This window comes from Argentina silus (assembly GCF_951799395.1).
Source record: "Argentina silus genome assembly, chromosome: X".
NCBI classification, from domain to species: domain Eukaryota; kingdom Metazoa; phylum Chordata; class Actinopteri; order Argentiniformes; family Argentinidae; genus Argentina; species Argentina silus.
In genome coordinates, this window is record NC_139653.1 from 41593353 (window position 1) to 41603386 (window position 10034).

The 10034-nt window shown below is 41.8% G+C and overlaps 2 protein-coding genes across 2 annotated transcripts; both read left to right on the forward strand.

Annotated features, from left to right (window-relative positions):
• Nucleotides 1-2279: 2279 nt before the first annotated feature.
• Nucleotides 2280-5548, forward strand: mtrf1l (mitochondrial translational release factor 1-like). Its single transcript, XM_083695364.1, has 7 exons — nt 2280-2997; nt 3204-3283; nt 3684-3867; nt 4076-4239; nt 4606-4723; nt 4907-5043; nt 5250-5548. The coding sequence occupies exons 1-7, from the start codon at nt 2532-2534 to the stop codon at nt 5448-5450; spliced, it is 1350 nt and encodes a 449-aa protein (XP_083551490.1). The 5' UTR covers nt 2280-2531; the 3' UTR covers nt 5451-5548.
• A 583-nt stretch (nt 5549-6131) lies between these two features.
• On the forward strand, nt 6132-9760 carry fbxo5 (F-box protein 5). The gene is made up of 5 exons (XM_083695365.1): nt 6132-6218; nt 7023-7720; nt 7905-7995; nt 8590-8790; nt 9101-9760. The coding sequence occupies exons 2-5, from the start codon at nt 7047-7049 to the stop codon at nt 9353-9355; spliced, it is 1221 nt and encodes a 406-aa protein (XP_083551491.1). The 5' UTR covers nt 6132-6218; nt 7023-7046; the 3' UTR covers nt 9356-9760.
• Nucleotides 9761-10034: the final 274 nt, after the last annotated feature.

Genomic DNA, 10034 nt, shown 5'->3' on the forward strand with positions numbered 1-10034 from the left:
AGCCTACTAGAGTAGGTGTGACCTACTCTAATGATTTATTGTCCCAAAGGTCACTAAGAGTACTGAGAAAAATCTGTCAGTGAAACATGAGTTTGGCCTATAATCAAAATATGGACAAGAGAGTAGTGCTGACTTCCACGTCTCTTCTTGTTATTGAGTCACTCTGCTATCAATTACAGTACATCTCTTCCATGAAGTCAATGAAGGCAACATTATTTTTAACTGCCTGACTTTATTCCAAAGCTTTCTGACCACAATGTGTGTGATTCGTTGATTGGATAGTTACTCTTTATAATTTGGACCCAGGCTGAAAATAGTTTCTACCAATTATAATTTTATGAGTGACTCCAGTTCATTTGCATCCAACTTCCCTTCTCAAATAGCATGTAGTGCCAGGTAATCTTGTTTTAGATGCCAACTTCCTCCCTCCCTGCCAGCCCCCCACCCCTAGTCTTGCTAATCTGTGGTGACACAGCACAGTCGCTGGCCTGACCCATATAAATCAAATCCTTCAAATTCCCTTGAATAATTAGTACGTAACGTAACTTTGCAGGAGAGATTAACATTCCTTTTTTCTCTGTAACATGAGGTGCGGCCTGCCCAGGCCGCTAGTCCTGACCACAAGTCAGTAGTTACTTCATCTCTGTCAAGAGGGATCACACAAATCCTGAATAGAGTTTCAGTGACCTAGGGGGCACAGGGAAGAATGATTTAAGCCTGTTCTTGATCTATCTTGTGATAATATTGTCCAGGCTATGTAGAGAACCATTGACCGAACACATAGTAAGCCTAGGGAGTTTCCAGGTCCACAGGGGTGGTCAATGGTGTCTTTGGGGTGATGTTGTATTGTAACTAGTTGGTTCCCTAATGGCAGGGACTCCAAGGCTAAGCTTCATAATTCGCCCTTTGGGGGCTTGGATTCTACTAATGGAATCTGTCAGAATCCCACATTGTAGAATACAAAGGAAACATTCTAATACACTTTGAGTTCCATCAGAGAGGTTTTGAACAAACATGTAAATACTCCATTCCATTCTCTCTACAGACTCTGTTGTGGTAAAGAATGCTGGGAGAAAAATAGTACAGTTCTATTGCCCGAAGAACCCAAGCTTTGGGCAAAAGCCTTGTTTAGCAAAAGTATAAGAAATAATGGAAACAGTAGTAGCCTAATGGGGGAAAAAAGGTTTTGGCAATATTCTACCCTGTCTGCCCTTGAACTTTATTAACTTTATGACGTGCCTATAGTTACAATAATCCTGGGAGTTGCTCCATATTAGCTAATCTGAACGAATAAACCATTATGAAAGGGAATAGGATATGGTCAGAATGTGGAATATAGTGGTATTTCAATGGACAGCAAAAAAACATGACATATTAGTTGGATATTACATTCGGACCAAAAATGCACCACATCTGTCACCAGTTAATATACAAATTGTGTATGAAACTTATTTTCTGAGATTGTTTTAGTTTAACCAAACGTATAACACAAATCTTCTATGTCTTCAGCATAGTAGTATGGATTTAGGGACTGTGAACTTCATTGAACTGCAAAGTTGGATGGATGTATCCTGCCATCTGCTGATAAAAAATGGGACTGTTTCTTCCCATGAGTTGAAGCTTCAAACCAAGCAGTCACGGAGGAAAAGGACTGCGTTTGGATGGTATAGAATCCTTCCTTTTCTTGTAAAGGCAGGTCAAGGAAAAGTTACAAGGAAAGGAAAAAAGGTTGCATTTTCTCTACAATACGAACGCAGCCAATCTGAGGTGATCACTGGACAATAATCTCAATTATTTAGATGGCAAATTATTCAATCTATGGTATGGTACAGAATCCGATACCACTTTCCCCCTACAAAAAAGTAGTCCTTCCTTCTTCTAGCATTGTGACTGCCAATGGCTCCTGTTTTTCTTACGATGACTGATGTATAGATGATTCACTTACTTTAGACAAATGTACTTGTTGTAAATCCCTTTGGATAAAAATAAAAAGTAAAACATGTATTTACGGTACAGTAATAATAAGATATTTATGTGGTCCTCTGTGGCTCAGTCGGTAGAGCATGGCGCTAACAACGCTTAGGTTGTGGGTTTGATTCCCGTTGGGACCATATATACTGAAATGTATGCACTCACTGCAATGTAAGTCGCTTTGGATAAAAGCGTCAGCTAAATGGCATATATTATTTCAATATTTACGGTATTTGTGAATGACAGCTGTACGCAAATGCGCATGTGTGAAAAGAATCAACATGTCAGCGCCCATGAGAGGCATTTTGGTGATTAACGTTTTGGTGGTCAATATAAAACCTCTGTAAAACTAAATTGAGTAGCTTAATGAATGGAAATGTTGTCGTCATGGTCGATATAACGACATACGATAAAGAAACAACAATGTCTATTCAATAGTCCATGCATAGCTGTTGCTGCATAGTCTTGTTGTTAGTTAGCTAGCTAGTTAGCTATTTAGGCAGGAGCCTAGCTCCAGAACGCGCACTATTAATTATAGAGTAATTAAACAGTTATTAGCTATGAGCCTTATATGCAAGACGTTGTTGATGACTTGTGGAGGAGCTGTCAACATGCACTTTGGGAACGTTTGTGGTCGGTTCCTGATGCCCTCCTGTCAGAAATGGTCCTCTGGCTTGTTTCCAAGAAGTTACAGAGCTGTTCTGTGCGGTAGATTAAATACATGTTCACTGAAACATGGCCAAAACATCCGAACTTTGCATGCAACGCAGTCATTGATGGTGACGAAGTTACTCTCTGTGGAGGAAATATTTTCCAAGGGATTACTGCAGGATTACTTGAAGAAGATGGAGACCGAGTACAGTGATTGTCTAAAAATTGTCAACATGACCGAGGGACAACATGATGGTGAGGAGGAGCTGAAAGTAAAGAGGACAAGAGTGTCTGTATTGGCCCCTTTGATCCAGAGCATCAGGGAGCTGGAGACCAAACAACAGGAATATGCTGATACTGAAACGTTACTGAAAGGTAAGAGACCTAACCTAATCAATATTCATATTACAGTTGATGGAATGTCAAGATCACACATTAGGCTAATGTGTGATCTTGACATTCCATCCAATGTAATATGAATGCAAGGCATGGGGCATCTCATGGTCAATATATCCCAGACCTTCAGCTTGCGAGTTTACCATGTAATTCAAATTAAGCAAGATTGTTTCTTCCCTTTTCAGATGAGGACCCAGACATGCGTGAACTGGCACACACTGAGAGGGAGGCCTGTCAGAAAGACATTCAGGATCTTAGACAAAAGGTATAGTGTAGGGCCTAACTCTGTTTACATGATACACCGAACTAAATGAACATGACTTACATCCAACAGAACATGCATTGTAGACGTAAGAACCACATTTTCATTACAGGTTTAATCATAATGATTGGCATAAGACTATTTAAAGTGGCTAACACAATACATTATTATTCAATATAACTTGTCCATCAGTTATAGGAAATATGTCTTATGCCCTGCTCTCAACCCCCACCAGACACATACAATGGATGTATACCCAAACAATATAGTTTATACAGTAAACAATATACTTCACAATACCGGTATACCTATCAGTATAAAAGACATAGGTCTCTACAGAAAGAGTGTAGTATTGAGCCTTCATAACATATCCCCTTCTTCCCGCTCCTCTGTGACCCTTCAGATCCTGGGCCTGTTGATCCCTGAGGAGGAGGCCGACGAGAATGACCTGGTCCTGGAGGTCACCGCTGGAATAGGAGGTCAAGAGGCGATGCTTTTCACCGCCGAAGTGTTTGACATGTACCACAGTTTTGCAGCGCACCAGGGCTGGGGCTTCGACATCCTTGAGTACATGAAAAGTGAAATAGGTTTGTCCGTGTTCTTTCATTGTTTTATCAGTGGGGACCAGAGTTTTTCCCGGTCCAATCATAGGGTCAGAAAACTGTTCATGTCCCATCATGCCCCTTTGTAGCTTTTTATGTTGGAAACATTTCCTTTATTTATATAGGTGATATAATTTAGATTAGAAATCTCCATTACAAAAGATGTATGTATGAATGTAAGTTCTGTCTGTAGGTGGACTACGGCATGCCTCAGCCAGCATGAGTGGTCCACAGAGCTACAAGAGGATGAAGTTTGAGTCAGGTGTGCATCGCGTACAGAGAATCCCCAAGACTGAGAAACAGGGCCGCATGCACACAAGCACCATGACCGTGGCAGTGCTGCCGCAGCCAACAGAGGTGAGATTTCTCTTCTACTGGGGAGTGTGGGCTCTATAGAACAGAATAGAACAGATTTGAATACAACACAACAGAATAACTATATTTTTCTTACGGGGGTACTTTAAGTGGCAATCGGATTAGATAAATATATAACACAATATACATACCTCATATCTCAGTACTAGCACACCTGATTCAACTAATCATTAAGCCTTTGGTTAGTTAACTAGTTAGTTGAGTCATGTGTGACAGTGGTGGGCTAGAACACAAAAGTGCAATGACTGGGGTTCTCAGACTAAGTGGAACAGATCAGGTAACACTGCTATTGAGCAATACATAGCAGGTTTCCTATACAATGTGTTTACTCTCTTATTTCCTCCTCAGATCTCTTTTACCATCAATGCCAAAGACCTGAGGATTGAGACCAAGAGAGCGAGTGGAGCAGGAGGCCAGCATGTCAACACCACTGACAGTGCAGTGAGAATCCTCCATTTGCCCACAGGTAATCTGACAATATAATGACGGTCATCCATGTACAGTTATCAGGTTGAGGATTATGATACTCTCCATTTCTCATGATACTCTCCATTTCTCATGACTCACTCATTGCCACTACTAACAGTAGGAAGCCGCTTTTGAGTTTCACCACCTGAATGGTGTCTCCATCTCTGTGTTTGTATTCAAGGTGTGGTTGCAGAGTGCCAGCAGGAAAGGTCCCAACTGAAGAACAAGGAGAAGGCCATGAAGTTTCTGCGGGCCAAGCTCTATAGCATGAGGTTGGAGGAGGAGACCAGCAAACGATACTTTGAACGCAAAGTCCAGGTAGTTTAAAGAAGTGTACACTTTGAAACACGTTTTCTGTGTGTCAAAGTATACTTGTACAGCTAACCAAAAGAGAGGAAATATTTTAGCAAATGGGCAAAAATTCAAAGTAGTATTGGCTATGATATTCTGGTCACCTGACAGTCGATTTGTGACATAATTTTTTGTGTTCACTATTTCAGTCTTTGATCCTTTCTTTTTTTCAGATTGGCACCAAAGGTAGATCTGAGAAAATCAGGACGTATAACTTTCCCCAGGACCGGATCACAGATCACCGGATTGGGAAAACAGTGCATGATGTCAGAGAATTCTTTGTGGGAGAAGATCTTCTGGAGGAGATGAATGCTTCCCTCCAGGAATTTTCCAACCAAGAGACTCTCATGGACATTCTTGGAGAAAATGACTAACTAACTAATGCTTATAGGCCAGTGATTCACATTAAAGCTTTGAGGTGTAAAGTTGTATTTTGCAAGATCATTACCCACTACCCACCCATGGGTGTGAATTGCTAGCCCTCATGCATACTCTGGTTCTCAGATAGTTTTTCCTGTAGGCTGTAGTACCTACAAATACTGTACTACTGTTTTTGCAGAGAATCAAGTCATACTCTCATCTTCACTACATTTCATTATTGCATTAGTGACGGCAAGTATTCAGTCCCTTATATTGGATGTTCTGTTTCTCAGATTATTTATTGGAAGATATTTTATTATCATTATACTGTCTGTGTTTGGACTAAAACTCAGACTGGGTAATTAATTAGTTACTTAAGTATCTGTGCCTGGGTTTTTAAATACAGTATTCCACAATTGTTGCTAAGTTATTACATGACCACTGTAGCCAAAGTGGTCTTTCTGTAGCTTTGTTCAATTCTGGGGGGAAAAAGCAGCGGGCTTACGTGACCTGCGCTCTGGCGCCTGGACGTCAACTTCAGTGGTCCTCTTCTCCAATTGGTCGCAGATTTAAAGGTAACTGCCCCGTTTTGCCCTTATTGGTTTGCGCCTTTTGTACACGAAATTCGAATATCTACTGGCGCATTTTAGATTTTCCGCATTCAAGTATGAAGACAGGTCAGAAGACGTTTGTATAGAGGAACCGCATATTGCTAATATAACAAAGTTAAACACCGTCGGAGAAACAGAAGTGAATCAAGAAAACATTTTGGAAGTCACAAGGTATGAAATACTTTCGTTTGAAGCATACAAAGCAAACTTGTATCTAGTTCCAATGACTTCTATGCAACTACTTGGCTAGTTGAAGAGCTAAGCTAGCGCGTTTTGTTTGATACCGATTGCTTGCTTTCTATGTCACTGGCAGGTTTCCGTGCTTGTTTCTGTGATACATTTGGCTACCTGTAGCATTTGACAATTAGGTATAAAGATACTTGCATATAGCGTTCTCCTATCAATTTTGCAATACATTCATAACATTTTCATTGTGTTAAAAACAAGTGGAAATCCAATGTTGCGCGCGTAAAATTGGCTAAAAAAGTTAGCGTTGGCTAGTAGCAACTGAATTGGGAGAACTGTCAGCCCTGGCCTTGTTTTGCATGAAGAAACTAACTAACTACTTTGCATGCATATTTGTGCAATCCTGCAACACCTATAGCCATTATAGGCTATTCTTCATATGTATGTATATATATATATATGTAGGGTTTTCCTAGCAATTTTATGAGATAACAACATGCAATGTGGCTAGCTCATGGAGGGAGCGCAATTTGGAGGGAGACTTTTGTTATCTAGGGGATAACATGTCTGTAAATCCTATGTTAAAACAACATTTTTTTTTCAACTTTTCCAATCCACCCGTCTGAAAACCCTGAGTAATAAATGCGTGTCAGTTAGCCAAACCATTCTGGTTTGACATTTTACACCAGCGGGAGTACTGTGTTTGGCATGCATTAATTTGGCGCGTTTTAATTATGACATTTGAATGTACTAATATATTGTTTTTTTTTATTCTTCTCGGGGCTGTAGCTCCAATTTATGACTTAAACCAAAATGAAGTGTCCGTCCAACTACGAGGAGGCCCGGAGTCCATGCAAGGGGGAGAGACGTGTCGCAGCTGAGTTCAAGGAGCCAGTCCTAAAAACCTCCCCACTCAAGGGATGTGTCAACTTCCTGGTCAAACCACAGTATTCTCCAAATGTGGTCAAGGCCATCTTTCCTGTCGATGACGATGTAAAGGGTGTACACAACAAAGAGAACAAGAATAAAGACAGGAATCATGACAGAACTCTAGAGGAGGTGACACAGGGCTGTGAAGCATTGGAGGACAGCGGCTACTTGTCATTACAGAACAGCCAGATAATAGAACAAGAGGACCACAAGGACAACATTGAAGAGCAATTAGGGAAATCCCCAGGGCAAGTTGTATACTCATCTAGCCCTGCCGCTATTAATAATCACGGCACAACCAACTGTTCTGTCTCAATACTCCCCATACTGAAGTTCGAGCATGCTGTGTGTGCTGAGCTCACCAAGAGCTTCAAGAGGACCCAGACCTATGACTGGACAGTCATCAGTAGGATAGCGAGGGACTTCGACCTGGACAGAGTGATTGGAGGAAGCATAGGCCTGGATGGTGTGGATGTCCTGCAAGCACTTATCAAGAGAGGCATGAGACACATCCTCACACAGATACTAGGTCTGCTCGAAGATATGGACTTGATGAAGTAAGTATAGTAATAGTAGTAGAACTTTATGGTCCCAGATGGGGACATTGGTTTGCTGTGAGATGCAAGAATGCACTTTATTGACCTATAATGACAATTGCCAATGGTGATGTTTCTCCCACAACATGTTTACGCCCCTAATCACCCTCTTCTCATGTATTCATTGTTGTTTTTCTCTTCACAGCTGTAAGAAAGTGAGCAAGACGTGGCGTGAGATCATCTGCCAAGACACATCTTCAGTCCACAGATGCCAGCAGGCTGAGCAGAGACTCAGGGTATGAGAGTTGACGCGTGAATAGCTTTTCTCCTTTAGAGCATCAGATGTTGGTTGTTAAACCACACCACTACAGACATGGTGTATAGTCTGACATTGTAGCTGACAATGCAGGGAAGGCTCCCAATGTTCCTTATCCCCTTAGTGGCATTTATTAGTAATTCTTTATTAGCATTCAAGATTCTTTATTTGTCACGTGCATACACAGTGAAATGCAAAAGTGACAGTGCCACAGAGTAGTGCAACAATAGGTTTTAAAATAGAATAAAATAAAATAGAAGTAATAAAAAATATACAGCGGTGAAGCAATGTACGCAATGGAATAGCAGTATACAATGGCAGGTTGACAGTACAGATAATTACAGTGGAGGATGAGTCTGCAATGGATAATTATGTGTGTGCATATGTGTTATGATGTCAGTGGGTGTGTGAGTGACTTGAGGGGGGCACTGGTGGGGTCATCGTTGATGATCCTGATGGCATGGGGATTAGTACATTCATCTATGTATAACCAAGGCGCTTATGAGTACGTCCGCCTTAATCAACTGCAGGAATATTGTGCTGTATAGTAAACAATTACCTTTTCTTATCGTAGGACTCGATACCTCCAGGAGTTGAGAACTCCCCTGTTTGTGCTCTGACACGGGACCAGACCCTCAGCCGGGTGGTGCTCTCGTGTATGCAGAGTGTAGCCTCCAGTCTGAGGTCAGCCAAGAGGATGCCCTCCCAGAGAGACAGCACACAGTCACCACAGCCTCACTGCTCCCGGCCAACACACTTCAGAGAGTACCAACAGGTGAGCCTCCTGTCCCGTCTATAATGACCCACAATGAGTTATTGTTTCACTCTGACGTTGTTGCTGCTATAGTGGTCCTTACAGTGAGTTATGCTTAGTGGGTATTGAGCCATCCACCAAAAAAGTGGACTGGAACAATGTTATTGTGGCCTGTTTTTGGGTATAGCAGTCTTCTCCTTGTTTTGTGGAAGGCTCAGTACCTACAGCATGTACCCAGACCAGCACCCCATTCCCACGAAAACCTTTTATAGTGTCAGCATACCTGTATTTTGTTAAGCTCAGTGGGCTTATACTGTTTTTCCCCCTCCAGGCCGCCAGCTGTCTGAAGACTCATGAGTCTCTGAAGCGGTGCGGCCGTTGTGGCTCCCCCGCCAAGCACAGTGCAATGTCCCAAAGAGCCACCTGTACCCGCCTCAGCTGTGCATTCGACTTCTGCACCCAGTGCCACGGCCCCTTCCACGGCTCCTTGGCATGCCATACAGTCACCCCCCGGAGGCCCACCACCTCCAGAACACCTCTACTCATTGGCAGCTCTCGGAGCAAGAGGAACATAAGGCGCCTGTGAGGTCTAGCCAGGATCATGCCGGCCCGGCAGAGCCCAGCGGAGGACTAGCCATACCCAAACCATGCACCTTGTAAACAATGATTTTAAAGGATTTTATTGGAGTTTTATTCAATTAATTTTTAGTGCATTGCACAGCCCCCACCGCCCCTCTCCTCAAACAAAGACCATGGGCATGTTCCAGACATGGAATGGTAGCATGTTATCGATTGTGTGGCCGAAATATCACACAATGCGATAAGCTGATATACCAATACGCCACTCACTTCTCCAGATGTTGTGGTCTGCGCTGTATTATTTTCATGGACAATCAAGTGATGCCAGTTATTGGATGTCAACAGAAGAACAAAAAGAAAAATCTCAAAGGGCGACTAGTGGAGCTGCATATTGGTATATCTTAATGAGATTTCCCCGTTTCTTAATAGAAATTGTATGTATTTTTTTAAATGTTTATATGTTTAATGTTTTAATAAATGTTATTTAAGGATGTTATGCATATTCATGTCTAGATTCCATGTCTCTTTATTTAATCTTGTACACACACATCTAGTACTCTTATCTCTTGAAAATACTTAATCAGGTAGTGTATCTAGATGTTTAACTATGTAGAGCTTTTAAATCGTTAATTTTTAAGTCATTAAATCATCATCAGCCTGTGCCTGAATGTTAAAAGCAGTCGAAA

Coding starts and splice junctions, on each gene's coding strand:
- mtrf1l (XM_083695364.1), top strand. CDS start 2,532: ATGAGCCTTATATGCAAGACGTTGTTGATGACTTGTGGAGGAGCTGTC. Junction 4,240..4,605: donor TGCTGCCGCAGCCAACAGAG/GTGAGATTTCTC, acceptor TTTCCTCCTCAG/ATCTCTTTTACCATCAATGC. Junction 5,044..5,249: donor ACTTTGAACGCAAAGTCCAG/GTAGTTTAAAGA, acceptor TCTTTTTTTCAG/ATTGGCACCAAAGGTAGATC.
- fbxo5 (XM_083695365.1), top strand. CDS start 7,047: ATGAAGTGTCCGTCCAACTACGAGGAGGCCCGGAGTCCATGCAAGGGG. Junction 7,996..8,589: donor AGGCTGAGCAGAGACTCAGG/GTATGAGAGTTG, acceptor TTCTTATCGTAG/GACTCGATACCTCCAGGAGT. Junction 8,791..9,100: donor ACTTCAGAGAGTACCAACAG/GTGAGCCTCCTG, acceptor TTCCCCCTCCAG/GCCGCCAGCTGTCTGAAGAC.